This window comes from Tiliqua scincoides, chromosome 4 (genome assembly GCF_035046505.1).
Source record: "Tiliqua scincoides isolate rTilSci1 chromosome 4, rTilSci1.hap2, whole genome shotgun sequence".
Classification (NCBI taxonomy): domain Eukaryota; kingdom Metazoa; phylum Chordata; class Lepidosauria; order Squamata; family Scincidae; genus Tiliqua; species Tiliqua scincoides.
This window is the reverse complement of record NC_089824.1, coordinates 104,091,933-104,110,560: the sequence shown is the minus strand read 5'-3', so window position 1 is coordinate 104,110,560 and position 18,628 is coordinate 104,091,933. Positions and strand designations below refer to the sequence as shown.

Sequence of the window (18,628 nt, the reverse complement as noted above, 5' to 3'; positions counted from 1 at the left end):
AAGCCATGTTTTTCTTCCCTTGTTTTTAAGGAAACATGATGTGTAAGGATAAAACAACACTGTTTCAGGAAAGCACTATCTGTTTCCATTATCACGCTTGTTCTAGTTTGTTTTTAAATGTGGCATTTCAGAGACAGTAACTTTGTGATGTTCTAAAGACATGGAAAACACCCATTCCTCCTTAATGGAGGAAGTGATTATGGCTGTGTGTTTTCACTGCGAGGACTTGATAATCCCCTCTCTCCCCTTGACTATTCTCAGCCTGCTTAGTTGTTGGGCGTTGTCAGATGAAGTGGCTAAAAATATCACATGGGGGGAGCTGTTATAAGGTGACTTTCTGTACTGCAGCAACTTGCTGGATTTGTATTTGCCATGTGGAAGGACAGGGGGCGGGAGCCTGCTGACATTCTTGATAAGTGAGATTCCTGTTTTTTTTAAAAAATGCTTTTAAACCTGTTGTTTTCCATGTTTCTCAAACTTCTCTCATTATGTGCAAGAGGGACAATGCTGAAGGTTGCTCTAGGCCATGAAACCACAGGAAACCAAGATACCAGTTTCAAGACTTTGGGAATCCACCACATTTCTTATGCACAGTTGAAGCACACAAATTCAAGTGTACTTGCTTTGCCAAAAAAGAGTGAAAAATAATAGTTTATGTTATAGGAGACTCCGCTTGTCACTTCATTTACTTAGTATATGCCCTGGAGTGAGTCTGAAATAGAAGAATGAAGCTGCAGTATGTATTGAGAGTCAGGATGTTGTGTAGTGGTTCTGGCGTTGAATTTAGACCTGGAAGTTCCAGGATCAAATTCTGGGTGACCTTGGGCCACGCACCTCTCAGCCTCACGGACCTCATGGGTTTGATGTGAGGACAAAAAGGGGAGGAACTATGTATGCCATCCTGAGCTCCTTGAAGGAATGGCATTGTAAAGATGTGGAAAATAAATATATGGATTTACGGTACTTTTAACTACAGTTTATGTGATTTTGACTTTATTGTTTCAATCTCAGAACTTGCATAAGATGTGGGCCAACTATGCTTAACACGAACTGTCTAGAAGAAGCTAGTGACCAAGTCTGTAGGAATAGTGCCAGCCCTGTTGCCAGAACTTTAAGATAGTGATGGCAACAAATACTGAGAGTGGGGCCCTCTCTCCCGCTTTACATGTGGCAGTATTGTCCAAAAAAATTGGTAAAGAATTTTCTAACCACTTGCCCACCCAGACAGAAGTCTGTATGTACACTCAAGACGTATGTTTGAGAGACACTTCGCAAATAAGTGTCAGGCACTTCAGAGTTAAGCCAAAGATATCAATGGCTTCCTCTTGTCACTCTCACTTCTTTCATTTTCAGTCAGTTGTCTGCAGAGGCTGACATGATGCTTGAAGAGATAAGTGTAATCACTTGTAATCTAACCCCTGTAACAAATGGCTTCTGGAAAATTGCAGAAGTTGTTTCAGTGATGGAAAGGGTTATGAATACCTCCTGAAGAGGGAAATGATTGTCACCCTTCCTTGGAGCAAAAACCAGCAACAGCAAGGGGAAGAGCCACGATCAGATCTCCCAGTCTTTTCGTTTCTACCCAACAGGGGATTCCCAATTTGACAGGAGTAGTGGTCCTGGAGGTGGATAGGTTTAAACCTTCCCTCCAGTGCAATTTCCCCAATTTAACTTGCCTCCAAAGCTAAGGCAGACAGATAAAGAAAAGTGTGGTTGCACAGAGGTGAAGTTGTAAGCCAGCACAATACGCGAGACCATAAAAAGTGTTTGCTGCTTATATGGTGCAGAAGTTAAAATAGGTACCTTTATTCTGAGCTTTTGTACTTTTTAGTTTTTTTTTTTCTTCTATGTATGAGTAAATTTGTAAGCACCTTAGGGCGCAAACCAGACCTATGCTTGGGCCAGTGCAAGTCCCTTGCGCTGGCCCAAGAGTGTTGCAAAAGTGCTGTAAAGCACTCCCCATGCCACTGCGGGCCCAGGAGGATGGGTGAGTTGTGTTGGCCAGTGCAGGTCTGGGGAGGCGTGGGGAGAGTGCAGAGAGAGGCAAGGTGGGTGTGGGTGTTCTGGGGGTGGGTGCTTGGGAAACGGGAAGCAGGGCCAGGATCCGGCAGTTATGTCGGATCCTAACCCTGTTCCCGGGTGGCCCAAGGCAATCCTGGGCTACTCAGATTTGTGCTACCTTCTGAGGTGGCACGGATTCGAGTAGCCCCACTGGGGCTGCTGTGACTTTACCTGGGGTAAGGGGAAGTGATTTCAGCCCCAATCCTGCCTTGGGGCAGGTTGGGATTGGGCTGTTAAATTCTTAAGTCATTTCTTCCCCTCATTCAGGTAGAGAAGATGGAAAATAAAGCATATGAAGAAGGAAGAGGCTGGTGGTACCAACCTCTTCTAGGCAGTCTTGAAAATTATAAGAGTAGATGTTTTGGCTGCGGGCTGGATTGGGGGACCACCAAATGGCCCCTGGGCCAGGGCTTAGGCACCCCTGGTGTATAGGATTGCAACCCAAGATATCAGGATATAATCATTTCAAAGTGTTTTGCACTGAGGTTCACACTAAAGCAGATAGTATACCTGTAGGCAGTATAGTATAGTAGCCAGTGGCAGTTTCCTCCTGGCTCCCCAGTTGACAGCTCTGAACTGATGTCATATTTTATATCTCGGCTGGAACCATCTTGGTCAACATTGGTTTTGTGCCTCGACCTGCCAGCTACAGTGATGCTAGCCTGATCAGCAGCCTCATCCAATGTTAACTCATGTAAGGTGTATTTTTCCAGTTTTCTGGCTTTTGACCTATATTTTTATGCAGAAGTCTATGACGACTGGTTTTATTGAAATTGAACACTTCATGTCTTGGGCAAGGGAAGCCTTCCCCTACTTGAAGCACTTTCCCCCCAGAGCTGTATGGCCCAATAATACTCACCACCTAGACTGTGGTCCCATTTACCTTGGACTCTGTCTTGGATAACCTATAAGTGCATCCTTACAAATTCCATTCCTAGCAAAACAGTTATTTTTTCCCATCAGAGGATCTCTTCCTCATTCAGTCATCCACTTCTCAGAATATACTCCTTTGCCTCCACAGTACCATGGGACATGTTACCCTTCACATGTACATGAAATAGGTAATTATTTAGTCCTCTCACATCTTGCAGTTTACATTTTAAAGAGGTTTTTTAAAAATATGTTTTAAAGATTCAAATATTTTTTCAAGAGCTCAGACTCTTAAAGTTTGTTTTAAAATGTTTGTGCTTGGGTAACATGGATTACACATTTGAGAATTTAGTTGCAACTTCCAGCTCAATGAATACACCTTTGAAATAATACTCATGTGGTGCATCTGAGAGTCGACTGAGAGGGGTGATGGCATCTGACCTAGATACCTTTAAAAGGGGATTGGACAAATTTCTGGAGGAAAAATCCATTACGGGTTACAAGCCATGATGTGTATGTGCAACCTCCTGATTTTAGAAATGGGCTATGTCAGAATGCCAGATGCAGGAGAGGGCACTAGGATGCAGGTCTCTTGTTGTCTGGTGTACTCCCTGGGGCATTTGGTGGGCCACTGTGAGATACAGGAAGCTGGACTAGATGGGCCTATGGCCTGATCCAGTGGGGCTGTTCTTATGTTCTTATGACTCTCTTTTCCCAGTATGTTAACCTTGCCAAATCAGGTTTTTTGTATCCATGCTTTTATAGCATGGTAATATGTAGAGAGGCCACAGAGTCATGCAGATTTTCATTCTAAAGTAGTTGTCTTCTGGTTGGTCACTGTTCTGTGTCTTAATGTATATAAACACAACAAATTCAGAATAATGCCTTTATATTTAGTGTTTTATTTGAACGTGTTCAGTGATTTAAGGGAGCGCTCTCTGGTCACATTTGTCTAAAAAATGCAGTGTTTTTGGAAAATGTTTTATATTGATATTTCCATCCTTTTCCAGCCTTTCAATAGAATAATATTTTAAAACAAGCCAACTTTTCCACACAGCCATGTAAAATGGACTCTGCATACAAAAACCCCCCTCAAACCAAAACAATCTCCTCAGTCCCCAGCCAGTTGTATTCTAGCAATGTTTTAATCTGGGTCGGGAATGTTGATACAGCTGCATGATCACACACATCTCACCTGACAGTTCTGTGGCTGTTTTTGTCAGACTAGAGGAGTCCCAGCAGCTGGGTCTTTCTCCTGTCCAAAGTATATCATGTCTCACTGATCTAGCAGGAAGCATATATGTTGTTGAGGTCAAGCTTTATAAGAGAGTTTCTCCCCTTCTCTCTCCGCAATATTTTGACATCTTCCATCCCATTGAGTTGTGACTTTTTTCTTTTTCAAAAATGCCCATTTAAAGACAATGACTCAGAGCGTGTGTGTAGTGCCCACTTCCCACCCCCAATTATGTCCATTTGAAAATCAGGGCTGCTCCATGTCTCTGTGTACTCCATGTCAATGAGAAGGGATGCCTTTAGATGACAATAGAGCCCAAATCAGTTAACATGTAAAATGGGTTCTCCATGCACCAGATGGGACTTGTAACTCTCTTCTTACCCATGTTGAGTAGTGGGTTTTTGAAGAAGACACCTAATACTCTATGCAGCCTTGCTTCATAGCAATAAGATGCTAACTTGGCCAGCATTCCCACTAAAGGCTGCTGTAGCTCTGACTGTTCTACTCAGCCATGTGTGCTGTGGTCATGCACCTCATCTACACAATGTACTTGCTTATTGCTTCCCAAATCTCTTTCAGAGTGATGCCCTGTCAGCAGACAAGAATAATTTAAAAATACAGAATCTTTCCATATAAGGTGATTTGTGGAAACAGGCATTCTTCTTCCAAGTTATCATTCAGATGTCTAACAAAGTAGATTTTTGCTATAAACCCCACTATAAATACTCCTGCCTTTAAGGGATTCTACAAGAGATTGATATGGCTGTCCTTTTGAAATTCAAATACAGGGCAGGACAGGAGTGCAATTATATTTGTCATGAAGTTGATCATTTCCTATACCCTTTCCCAGTGAAAATATAAGACCTATTTGATGAAGACAAGAGCCTTTGTTACTGAGAATGCTTTTACAACCACTCAGAGTGCAAACAAGATAACATAATGCAGATTAGCTCCTATTTATAAATATATTGGCTGACTACCATCTGCTTCCTGTCATTACCATAGGATCCCCTTTTTGCCTATGGTAAAAATGCATCCACCCTTTCAAAGACTCAACATGCTGTATGTCCTATGTGTTGCTGGGCAGCCCAATCCTATGCTGCCCCAGCATCCAGAGGGGTATCAGTGCTGAATTGGCTGCCAGTGTGTCCTATGGACCCTGGGCAGCCACTGGAGTCTCCTTGGGTAAAGGAATGTTTGTTCCCTTACCACAGGTAAAGCTTTGATGGCCCCAGTGGGACTCCTTGGAGCTGCTCTAGCTGTTTTACTGGTGTAGAGCTGAGGAGACCCGAGTAGGGCCTCTAGGCTCAGGAGGGGGCATAGGATACAGTGGCAGAGTCTGCCACTGTCCCCATCCCGGTCTCGGTTCTGATCCTCTCCTTGGGCTGCCCTCCCCTCACTTCGAAAAGCTGCTCTGCCACCTGGCAGAGAAACTTACCACTGGCTGCTCCCGTGTCACCTCTTCTTGGTACTGAGGCCTGGCAATGACTAGTGCTGACCTCACTTCGTCTCTAGCACTGGTGGTAAAATGCTTTACAGCACTTTTGTGACATCCAGCACTGGAGGTATGAGTGTACCACCAGCATTGGGTGCAATAGGATTGGGCCCTAGGAGAGATGGGAATATGGCACTAACTTCTGCTTCCATAGTGCAGATTGTTCCTGTACAAAGACAATATCTACAGGAAAGGAGGTGGGTTAAATAAAGATATGGGTTCATCTTGAATTGTGTCCCACAAGCAACAGCCTAGTAAATTCTGAGTTGTCTCTGGAAAAGACAGAATGTATGTATGTTTTTCCCAACTCGTATAATATGACAGGGCAGGAGTTATGAGAATGTGTAGATGATAATTGCCAGGTAGAGATCAAGGTTGTCTTACTATATTGTATATACTATAAGAAGACAGGAGACAATCTTTTTGCCAAGACGATTAACTACACACTAGAGGGAATGAATTGTTTGATGTTGATTGGCATGTGCTTAGTTTACTTGAGTGTAAAACACTTAACACATTTTGCACAACTAAATAACACTACTTGATGTTTTTAGAATAGTTGTTTCTGCCTTTACTGAGAACAATGTGTTCACATTAGTAACAATGGAGTAAAAGAAGCCAATAGTTCAGGCGGAGTAATACTGTTAATTAAGCTCATGTACAAATGCTTATAGCTTGTGGTATTCCCTTAATACTGAAGGCATTTGAAAGTCTTGGGCCAGAGAAATGTTTTCTTGTGCACTTCTAGCAAATGTCAGTATAGCAAGCTCTGTGGACCTTGGCTTGCAGACATAGCTCATGGGCGTGAAGAACACCAGCAATGTTCAAAAGTGTATGTCTAGAGAGAGCCTAAAATAAACCATTCTCTTCTTTAGTAATTATAACTAGAATAATAATTTATATCATATGGAATCAGAATTCCATATGAAATTATATCTTCAAAAGACAGGTGATTTTTTAAAATTAATATTAAAACAATTCTTTACCACCATTAAAAGGTGAGACCAACATGAAGGGATCTGATTCAAACTGGCTCTGGGGCTTATCTAATCAGTCATCATGTGAGTAACTGCTACTCATAGAATCAATTCATCTCTGCTTATTCCCATCCACTCCCTACTATTCCTCATCTACCAGTTTACTGCATAGAAACAAAACAGTCTTGTAGATTTTTCTCTCTCCCCACACTGGGTCTGGGCATGTTTAAACGGAGTAGAGCCCTCACTTGCATCATCTTGCAACGGAGCTGATCAAGCTTTGAGTCATAATTGCTAAGCACACCTTAGCTTTCAGGTATTTGGATGTGGCTTCACAACTTCCGGCTTGGTCCCCACCCCTCCTTTTATACACCTTTCACTATGCTTATGTTAGTGATATGTTAATAGACAAGGCAGATCTCTACCTCTCTTCTGAACATAACTGCTGGGCACACAAAAGTTCAGACAGGTGTGTGCTATTAAGGCTTGGCAGTTTATTGACCCGTAATGGACTTGGTTGCCTTGGCTTTCAAACATATGACAAATTGTAGAGCCAGAACAGATGCTTGGGACCAAGCCATGCAACAGTCAATACCTTTTCAAAAGCATGTTGATTTTGAAAATGTTCTTGACACTGGACTGACTTTGCTTGAGGAATAAATTGTTATGCAAGAGTCTTGATTTTGTACAGTATTTTGGCATGGGTTAGAAATAGTTTTCAAGCCACTCAACTTCAGTTTTATACATTATATAAAATCTTTTTTATCTTTTCTTTCCAGTTCAGAGTGTAATCACTCAAGATGGCTTACATGAATCTTAATTTTTGAACTAGTCAAAAACTTGTGGTACAAGATGGAGCTTAACATTTGTCTGTCTAAAGTGTGTTTTTGTATTCGAATGGTTGTTTTTAATCTTGTGAGCTAACTTTGGTTTTGGAAAGTGGGATATAATTGTAAAAATAATATAGTTTACACATTTTCATTGCATGTTAGCTTGACTGAGAACTTTGCAAAGGAGCATGCTTAATCCTTCTTTGGAAAGGAGATCCCAGCTAGTGTTATTTTTGGAGGCAGGACTAAATAAGTAGACCTCCGCTCTCCTCAGATTGGGAACAATTTCTCCCAGTTCTTGTCCTGACTTCAAGAGAAGAGCAGTCTGTCCGTCTGTCCCCTCCAGCTCTGTAACAGAGGCTCTAGGCTGCCTTGTTTCACTGTCCTTTTTGGCCATTGTTTTCTCTTCTGCTTCTTTCCTCATAAGATAACCAGCAGGGAGAATGAGAGGGAGTAAAACAAAAAATAGTAATGCTCTCTACTTGTACGAAGATGGATGCATTGCTCTTTCTCTAGACCAGAAGACTCAGGAAGCCCTCTTGAGCTAAGCAGAAGGGACTTGGCAGAGTGGTATCCTTCCAAACCTCAGATAGCACAAACCTCTGGCTCTTCCAGAATGATTGTAGGCAAATACATGCCCATTGCCAGGGCCACTGTGTGTGTGTGTGGTGTGATTGCAATAGGAAGAACTATCATGAGAACAATCTTTGACAGGTTGCTGTGTTTTGGAAAGCAAAAGGGTTAGTCACACAAACTGACCTGTAGTTCCCATGACAGGTTTCCTGCTTTGTGGGCCCATACGGCAAGACTAGCTTTACACGTTCAGATTACTTCCCATCACCCTGTAAAGATGTTTTATTGCCAGCCAATAATGACAGCTCGGAAACCTAACCATTTAGCCTTCTGAGACCGCACAGAGACTGTCTTCCTGTCCCTTTGAGCCTTGCATCTGCCCAGTAGGTGTTCACTGAGTTCATGCTAGTAACCATGGCACGCTTCTACAAGGGATTCCTGTTTACCCCATCTGTGCATCTCCCTCATAATAGGACCACTTTCTCAGCTTCAAGATCCAGCAAGACAGTACTATTAGTACTCCATTACCTAGGAATGGCAATCACTTTTAGAAAACCTGGAAAGCTTTCCTTTTGTGATGCACAAGAGTTCAAAGCCATGCAACCCTTCCTTGCAATAGGTGTTATCTTTACTCAGTGGACATTTAGAGCAAGGCTTGCACTCTCTGAAGAGAGAGGCTGTTACCTTGTTCAGCATTCTGGGATCGTCACCCCCTCTTGGAACTGATTATTTAGGGGAGTGGCTTTTTTGGCCATCTGCATCACATGGGAACTTCTTATGGGTTATCAGTACTAACTATGATGTGATCTGGATCCACATTTATGACTCTGATGGTTATGGTTTTGATGGTGATGTCAGCCAGAGGAGAGGTTTTTTAACAAAAAGGATGGGATAGAGCAGTGGTTTTCAAACTCCAATGGGGTTTGAACCCCACAGTAAGTCCTAGGGGGGAGGCAGCAATTCGATCACCAGGATCACATTGCTGTCTCCTGTGAAGCCTCCTGCAGCCTCCCAGGGGTGTAGGGAGCCTGGCACTAGCCTCTGCAGGGCCTCCCGAAGCTCACTGATATTGAAAATATCGATCTGGTTTTGTGATTGCAAACCAGAAGTGGGTTGTAATTGATATTTTCAAAGGCAGCGCGATTTGAGGAACCCTGCGGAGGCTGGCGCAGGGCTCCCCGCACCCCCGGGAGGCTGCAGAAGGCTCTGGTGAGTCCAACCAAGCCCCTGCATCCCTTCACAGCGACACGATCCTGGTGATCACGTCGCTGCTTCCCTTCCTCCCCACCCCTTAAGGGGGAAGGGGTCAGGGCTCTCTGACTGGGGCATCGTGATGCCCTGGTTTGAGAACCTCTGGGATAGGAGATCTACTTTTTGTACCAAAAGGAATATGTGGTAGAAGGGGAGTGAAACCATCTTTCACGTCTGTTTTGCCTTGCTGTGCTCTGTTTTCAAGTCCCGCCCCCCCCCCCCCAGTTTGACTTGATACTGAAAGTGAGCCTGGCAAGGGAGATGCTCCAGGTTTTGATCTCCAGCTTCTTTGTGTGATGCTTTTGGTATTAAAGGTAGACTGCACCCCACCCCCACTTTATAGGCCACTTGGACAAGTGTGGGTTTGACAAACACTTGTGTGTCTCAAATGTACTCATTGGCCAGAAATAGCATCAACTGAGGGACTTGCCACCCACTCTGTGCTACTGCCACAGCAGCCCTATTGGAGGATGTGAATACATGTAATGTGGCTCTCTTTGTTGATCCTTGCACTGTGTAATTAGATTAATCTGTTTCTTCCTCTTCTCATGCTTTCGTGATTGCTGCTCCTCCAGCAAATTTTCATACATTATTCAGCTATAGACAGACCATCCTGGATCGAGGACACTGGTTTCTGGCAGTTCTCAGGATGTTCTCTTCCCCTGAAGGAGATGGAACAGTTACCATGACTGTTTCTCCTCTTCAGAGGATAGGTAGGCATTCTGTTCTACTTGCCCATCTTGCATAAGTTGGCAGATTTGTGCAAAGGTGTTGAGGGCTGGTCTCCCTTTGGATCCTCACTCTGATATACTTCAAGAAGTGAATTCTTGTCATCCCCTCCTTCATTTTCTGTTATCCTCTTTGTTCCTAGTTGCAATGATATTGCAGGACACAATTTGTTTTCTAGTTTTAATGGGGTAGCTTCCTGTTTTATTTTTTGACTGCAGCATGTCTGAAACAAGAGGGCATCTCTCTCAACAGAGATTGGTAGTTTGTGGTCTACTTCTCTAACAGAGAAGTATTTGTGGTCCTGAGATAGCAAATCTCGTTGACTAGCCAGCAATTTGGTTTGAGATGTTGCTGCTGTCATTTTTACTACGCTTCAAGCTCGATCCTGTGCATGTCTACTCAGAAATAAGTCCCAATGTGCCCAATGGGGCTTGCTCCCAGGAATTTGTGTATAGAATTGCAGCCTCCCTCTCAATTTTTTCCTAAAGGACAAGCATCTTGAAAATATTTATTTGGTTTCGCTAACTAAAGATGGTTTAATAAGAGACTTGCATGCTAGCATAATTGAGGACCCAATCCTATCCAACTTTCCAGTGCCAGTGCAGCTACAATGGAGCCCTGAAGTAATGGATCAAACATTCCCTTATCTTGGGGAGGCCTCCGTGACCTCCCTTCCACTGACAAAAATGGAAAACTTTTTTTTACCTTACTTTTTCCTCTTAAATGTGTTTCATATTTGGATTTTTTCTTGTCATTGCAGGTTATGTTTTTATACTATGCTGCTATGTTGTTGGTTTTCCGGTGCTGTTCTGTTTTGGATTTGATGTTTTATATTTTAGTATTGCAAGATGCTGAATGCCCTCTATTCTAGGGGAAAAGTCTAGAGCAAAAGTCCCGTAGAGTCTCTTCTCTAGAGGGGAGAAGGTGAGATATATTTCCTTTAAATAAGTAAATATGCCTTGCCAGACATCTTGGTCAGAGGCTAGAATATAAGGAAGTCTGGTCGGAATCTTCCTTGATTTAATTCTGATAAATGTCCAAAGGATATATGGCATATGTGTAAGAGTTGGAACAGACTAGTATCAGTAGCATTGCAAGGCTGGTAATCGGTGTGATGGGCTAAAAATTGCTATTGTTGGAAAATGTATGTTTATATGGTCTTCTCAACAGTGATATATTAATATATGTGTTGTGCTTGGATGTGAAACAGCATATCCTGTCATTAGATGAGTTTAACATAAGAAAATAAGAACAGCCCCACTGGATCAGGCTATAGGCCCATCTAGTCCAGCTTCCTGTATCTCACAGCAGCCCACCAAATGCCCCCGGGAGCACACAAGACAACACCTGCATCCTGGTGCCCTCCCTTGCATCTGGCATTCTGACGTAGCCCATTTCTAAAATCAGGAGGTTGCACATACCTTAAAGCTTGTAACTTACAGGCTTGTAACCTGTAATGGATTTTTCTGCCAGAAACTTGTCCAATCCCCTTTTAAAGGCATCTAGGCCAGATGCCATCACCACATCCTGTGGTAGGGAGTTCCACAGACCATTCACACGCTGAGTAAAGAAATATTTTGTCTGTCCTAACCCTCCCAACACTCAATTTTAGCGGATGTCCCCTGGTTCTGGTGTTATGTGAGATTGTAAAGAGCATCTTTCTATCCACTCTATCCTTCCCGTGCATAATTTTGTATGTCTCAATCATGTCCCCCCTCAGGCGTCTCTTTTCTAGGCTGAAGAGGCCCAAACTCCGTAGCCTTTCCTCATAAGGATGGTACCCCAGCCCAGTAATCATTTTAGTCGCTCTCTTTTGCACTATGTCCTTTTTGAGATGTGGTGACCAGAACGGGAAACAATACTCCAGGTGTGGACTTACCATCAAATTGTACAATGGCATTATAATATTAGCTGTTTTGTTCTCAATACCTTTTATAATGATCCCAAGCTTTTTGTTCTCTTTAAGTTCTCTTTAAAGGGTCATTCTTTTTTAAGTTCAATCACATTAGTTTAAGGGACATATCCTTTCTGATTCCTTTTTTCTACTGTGATTAAGTCATTTTTTTTAAATTGTTCTTTACACTGAGAATCTTTGAAAAGCTTATTAGACAGTTTCTGAAAAATAAACCCCACTGATTATGGGATAGATAAAAATATTTGACACTGTTGCCCTCGAAAGGTTGTGTCAAAGTATCCTTTCCATCAAGCTGGGACTATGTGGGCAATTTTAAGCATTCTGATCGTGGCGGCAGCCCCAGCAACCCAGCAGAGCCATGGTAACCTCACACTGCTCCTGTCTGACACCTCTTTGGGACAGGAGTGTTCTTTTCCTTCTTGGGGCCAGGGAAAGGAGTGCTTTCCAGATAAATCTGTGTGCCCAGTTATGCCTGAGGATATGATTATCACTTCCCTGAAGAGTGTTCTCACACAGTGTCAGAGGAATGCCAAAAATGACAAGTATTAACTTTAGAGATTCAGAAACTCTTGGCCAGACACTTTTTAAAAAAAAATGATGTCACAAGACACTTGACATCAGGGGATTTTATTCAAGGCAATTGTATCATGCACAAGGATTCCAAGTCTTCATGGATGAAGGCATCTGATTATGAGTATGAATGCCAGCATCTAACAGGCTGACGCTTCAAAATGTGATGCCAAGTGCTTGGGGAAGAGCATCCTCTGAAAGGGAAGCTGACTGCAATTTGGCTCTAGAGCTGCAGAGATGCTGATCAGCCCTTTGGTCCAGACATAGCAGCATTCCCTTAGTTCTTGAATCCACTGACTGAACCTGACTACACTTGTCTATGTTGCTAATTCTGCAAGGGCAGTCATAAGTCATGGAAAATAGTTAGGGAAGAAAGGGCATATTCTCCTTCAGGTAGCTTAACTTTTAGTTCTCAAAAAGAGGTGTTGACAGAAGCCCTGTTGAGATGTCCCCAAGATACTTGGAGTACCAAAATTGTAATGTCTAGATGGCCATTGGCATTAACTTTGTAGGCATCTCAGTACTTGATCTTATTCCAAAACCAGAATCAGAAGTTTAGCTAGTCTAAATGTGTCTAATGTGTGATTGCTGTGTTGCAGGTGCTGTATGCAAGGGAGACTCCCACAATAAAGTTGTGTGCTTAAGTTTTCAGAGGACAGTTGTGGGATCTGAGTCATGGATAGTTTTCTGTGGGTGTGGAATTCCTGCAAGGTGACTGTTGCTTTGATCTCTTTTTGGTATTCCCAAATGGCAGCTAGTTGTTGATTTAACTAGGAATGTTACTTTTACACAGAGCAAAGGTCTTGATGTGCTGATGGAAGCTGAGAAATGGGAACAGCATTTGACCTGACTCAGAGCCTGCAAAAATTGTGACCCACCAAACTGGACACAGTCTATTGGGGCTCTTGGCTTACACCTTTCTAGTTTAATGGGTTACAAGTTGTTTAGGGCTGACTCAGCAACGAACCACTGAGGACTTGACAGAGAATGTGACAGCACAGCAAGTGGACTAACCTGGCAAGTTGCATTTTTTTACCAGTTGGTCCAGTGTCTGTCTAGAAAGGGAGAATTATTTTCTGTGGGATGAGGGAGTGCTTACGCTGGAGATCTTGTCATTGCCTTTTTGCAATTGCCTAAGCAGAAACCAGTCAAAACTCAGATATGAAAACACAGCCCGTCATTCCCAGTGTGTTGATTCATTATGGTGAAATATACAGTGCATTAAATTGAGTGATAGTGTTACACGACCTTTCAAAAATTGAATATATTTCTCTGTTCTCTTGAATTACAATTTTCATATGGGACAATAATTTTGGTCTGTGGAACTCCTTGCCACAGGATGTGGTGATGGCGTCTAGCCTGGACGCCTTTAAAAGGGGATTGGATAAGTTTCTGGAAGAAAAATCCATTACGGGGTACAAGCCATGATGTGTATGCGCAACCTCCTGATTTTAGAAATGAGTTATGTCAGAATGCCAGATGCAGGGGAGGGCACCAGGATGAGGTCTCATGTTATCTGGTGTGCTCCCTGGGGCATTTGGTGGGCCGCTGTGAGATTCAGGAAGCTGGACTAGATGGGCCTATGGCCTGATCCAGTGGGGCTGTTCTTATGTTCTTATACATGTTAGAAGGACCTTGAATTTCCTGCTTGATTAAACACTATTTCTGTGCCTTTTGCATGATGCAAACAGAAATAGGATAACACTAGAAACTGTATCTTGCTTCATGATGGTCTCTGTTGTGGGGGAGCGGTTAGGGCAAGGAAAATTGGCACACAGGCTCTCGGTTGGAAGGCTATGTGGAGTTGGAAGCTGGTGCATATGCCCTGCATATGCTCTGTCTCCAAAGGGTGCCATAGCTAGGATCTTGCATTGGACCACTGTTCTTTTCTGTGTGATGTACCTGAAGGAACTGCACGGGCTGGCTAAAGATGCAGTGAACATTGTTGAGAGGTTATTACTACCAATGGTGGAGAAATTTTCTCTCAGGGCTGCGGGAAAATTTGTGTACGCGCACTCTTTTTGTCTAATCTGTGCATAGCCTCCCAATCCTGGGCATAGTATCCAGGCTTTCTGTCTTTCTGATAGCCATGTTTTTGCTTGTCCTATACTGTACCTTTGTTGCCTTCTGTGGTTTTGGAGAGGAGAGATTAGCAAGGGAGTCAACCTGGCAGAAGACTTGGTAAAGAGGGATAAATGAAGGGGAAACACGCACCATTAGTACACCCTCAGTTGCTGTGTGGCTTATAACAACAGCTCCCAATGAATCTCAAGCCCTCTTGCTCCATGGCACCCCATTTGTCCTTCTCCCCCCGCCCCTGTTCCCCTGCCATCTGGTGCAGTCTCTATCGAGCTGAACACAACCGTGAGTAAGCTCTTGCTGTGCTAGTGTAGACGTCTGCAGCGACGTGCACAGATCTGTATAAACCATCTACCTTACCCTCAGCTCCCAGAGCAGAAATATTTTGCTGATGTGTCAACCAGCCCATTTTCTTACTCCTTGTAATCCTGCCTAAGGATGATTTAGTCAAGATTTCCTGCTAATGGAATGTGAATGCCATTCTGCTTAGACAGAGTCATTCCTGTACTGCTGTGCATTCAATTAATTAAAGCAGTGGATTAAAAACAATGTTGCTGTGCTCTTGAGTAAATGTTATATTAAAAGTGGTATATTAAAAAATCGCCTTCTTTCAGGGGTTACCAGTGCTCAGGAAATTTGACTGAATGCATTCTAAGGAGGTTGATTTGAGGAGCCAGTAAACTCCATTGGAATTCATATAACAGAACTGTAGTACCAGACCATTTGTGCTACTGGTATCTTTCCCAAAAAGAATAGCTTCAGTTTTCAGTTGTCTTTCTTTACTCAGTGTGTGGTCGGTCTGTGGAACTCCTTGCTGCAGGATGTGGTGACGGCATCTGGCCTGGATGCCTTTAAAAGGGGATTGGACAAGTTTCTGGAGGAAAAATCCGTTACGGGGTACAATCCATTACACATGCGCATGATGTGTATGCGAAACCTCCTGATTTTAGAAACGGGCTATGTCAGAATGCCAGATGCAAGGGCGGGCACCAGGATGCAGGTCTCTTGTTATCTGGTGTGCTCCCTGGAGCATTTGGTGGGCCGCTGTGAGATACAGGAAGCTGGACTAGATGGGCCTATGACCTGATCCAGCGGGGCTGTTCTTATGTTCCCCCTGCTCAACTAGTAGCAATGGTTTTTTAAATAATAATTCATAATTATTCCTTTATAAATCATGTATAGTTGACTAAAAACATATAGCCTCCGTTCATCTTAGGTTGGTTTATTTCTCCACCTGTAGCTTGTTTCACTCTTTATCTTCAACTTTCTCTTTTATATTTATTCCCAGCATTTCAGCTTTGTTTCTCAATCTTTTGACCCCATGGTTTAAAAATCCATTTTACTTCTGTCTGTCCTCAGGCTGTCCACCCACTTGGGTGACCACTTCATGCATCTGAGGAAATGGCTCTGGCCCTCAAAAACTAGTGCCAGATTATATTAAGCATTGCTGTTAGCCACTTTGGAAGTCCCAGTTTATGAGAGGAAACACAGAATATAAATGTTTTAAATAAGCTCACTTAATCTTATTGCCCAGTTCTGTTGGTCCCTTGTTTCTAAAACTGGACTTGACCCATGTTCCTCCAGTCATCTTGGTGGTGTTTTCTGATTCTTTTTTGTTTCTGTGCCTTTCAGCAGAGAAAATCCTACCTGGAGAGGAGTGTAAAGGAGGCTGAAGATAATATCCGGGAGATGCTGTTGGCTAGAAGAGCACAGTAAAGTCTTCAGGCCCACCGGTGCCTGCTTCTTGCATTTGGACTGAGCAGTTGAGTGCAGAGCAAGGTCTCTGCGTGCTGAAGACATGATGAGCTTTGGTTGTGTATCCAAGTCACATCAAACCACCCTGTGTTCTGGTGTACTAATAAATTCTACCTGCACTACTTGCTGTGGCTGCTGAACCCCTGACCTGGTGTTTCTGTTGTGGTTGGTGTTTGGCTTTTCAAGTGTCTTCCATTTTCCTGCAACAAGAGAGTTCTTGTTAAAGGTTCTGGCATTCAGCAGACTTTTCTGTTGAAAGCCTAGTCTAGCTATGGCTTGAGCACTGGGAAAACCTCTTTCCTTCTCTGTAGCATTAGGAGCTGTGTGCTTTAAGGAGACTGGCATTGGTGTTTCATTATGCTTCAGATGCCATGCATGTAATAGTAGATCTGGGGTAAACCTTATTCTGGACTGTGGGAGAAACAAGCAGAAGGCTAGCTTGGAGCTGTAGGATTCTTGTGTCAAATTTGCCTTGTCCTACAGGTGTGGGTGATTTGTTAGCTAAGGCTTGTAAAAAGCAATGGTCAGACCAGAGTTGACATCTGTAGGGAAGAATAGGAAAAATCGAGGGAGTTGGATGTGCATGATGGAAGAATTTTGGTCTTTAAGACAATTGGGCTTTGAAGTAGAAATGAGTGAAGTCGGATGGTCTCTGCATTGGAGCCAGCGTTGAATGGTGGGAGTGGTTCATAGATGGCATTGCACAGGAAGGGTATGACCTTTCAATTGACAAATGTTATCATCAGGTTGTGCTGTGAAAACCAGCTCATAAATCGCGGTCCCAAATATAACAGAACTCTATTACGTTCATAGCCTTTAAAGGGTAGGAAGAGACTGTCATATTGCTGCCACCTGGTGGATTATATTTGTACTTGGTATTTATTATTGTCTTATTAGAAAATGCGCACACCCCTAATCTGAATGAATGCAGTCAAAATCAAGAGGCAGCAGATTGAGGGAAGTCTTATGCCTTTTCCAAATGGCATTATTGAGATCACATCTTGGGGCAGATGTGTTTGAACAGCTGATTGTCCCAGTTCTGGCCCCACTGCTCAACATTCTCCTGGTATATTGCATGAGGGCTTGTTTGGGGCTGACAAAAGCCTTTTTTCTTACACTGTCATTGTTGGCACATCTCATTGCTTGTTGGTCTATACCCAGAATTGGGATTAGATTATTCTAACATAAGAACATAAGAACATAAGAACAGCCCCACTGGATCAGGCCATAGGCCCATCTAGTCCAGCTTCCTGTATCTCACAGCGGCCCACCAAATGCCCCAGGGAGCACAACAGATAACAAGAGACCTCATCCTGGTGCTCTCCCCTACAGCTGGCATTCTGACTTAACCCATTCCTAAAATCAGGAGGTTGCGCATACACATCATGGCTTGTACCCCATAATGGATTTTTCCTCCAGAAACTCGTCCAATCCCTTTAAAGGCGTCTAGGCTAGACGCCAGCACCACATCCTGTGGCAAGGAGTTCCACAGACCGACCACTCGCTGAGTAAAGAAATATTTTCTTTTGTCTGTCCTAACCCGCCCAACACTCAATTTGAGTGGATGTCCCCTGGTTCTGGTATTATGTGAGAGTGTAAAGAGCATCTCCCTATCCACTCTGTCCATCCCCTGCATAATTTTGTATGTCTCAATCATGTCCCCCCTCAAGCGTCTCTTTTCTAGGCTGAAGAGGCCCAAACGCCGTAGCCTTTCCTCATAAGGAAGGTGCCCCAGCCCCGTAATCATCTTAGTCGCTCTCTTTTGCACCTTTTCCATTTCCACTATGTCTTTTTTGAGATGCGGCGACCAGAACTGGACACAATACTCCAGGTGTGGCCTTACCATCGATTTGTACAACGGCATTATAATACTAGCCGTTTTGTTCTCAATACCCTTCCTAATGATCCCAAGCATAGAATTGGCCTTCTTCACTGCCGCCGCACATTGGGTCGACACTTTCATCGACCTGTCCACCACCACCCCAAGATCTCTCTCCTGATCTGTCACAGACAGCTCAGAACCCATCAGCCTATGTGTGAAGTTTTGATTTTTTGCCCCAATGTGCATGACTTTACACTTACTGACATTGAAGCGCATCTGCCATTTTGCTGCCCATTCTGCCAGTCTGGAGAGATCCTTCTGGAGCTCCTCACAATCACTTCTGGTCTTTACCACTCGGAAAAGTTTGGTGTCGTCTGCAAACTTAGCCACTTCACTGCTCAACCCTGTCTCCAGGTCATTTATGAAGAGGTTGAAAAGCACCGGTCCCAGGACAGATCCTTGGGGGA

General features: G+C 43.4%; 1 protein-coding gene across 1 annotated transcript in view; it reads left to right on the top strand.

Annotated features, from left to right (window-relative positions):
* The window catches only part of PFDN1 (prefoldin subunit 1), a 44,357-nt gene extending 27,871 nt beyond the window's left edge, over nt 1–16,486 (top strand). The window contains exon 4 of the mRNA XM_066625456.1: nt 16,217–16,486. Coding sequence (XP_066481553.1) covers nt 16,217–16,300 — 84 coding nt within the window. The 3' untranslated portion in view covers nt 16,301–16,486. The remainder of the gene's footprint in view (nt 1–16,216) is intronic.
* Nucleotides 16,487–18,628: the final 2,142 nt, after the last annotated feature.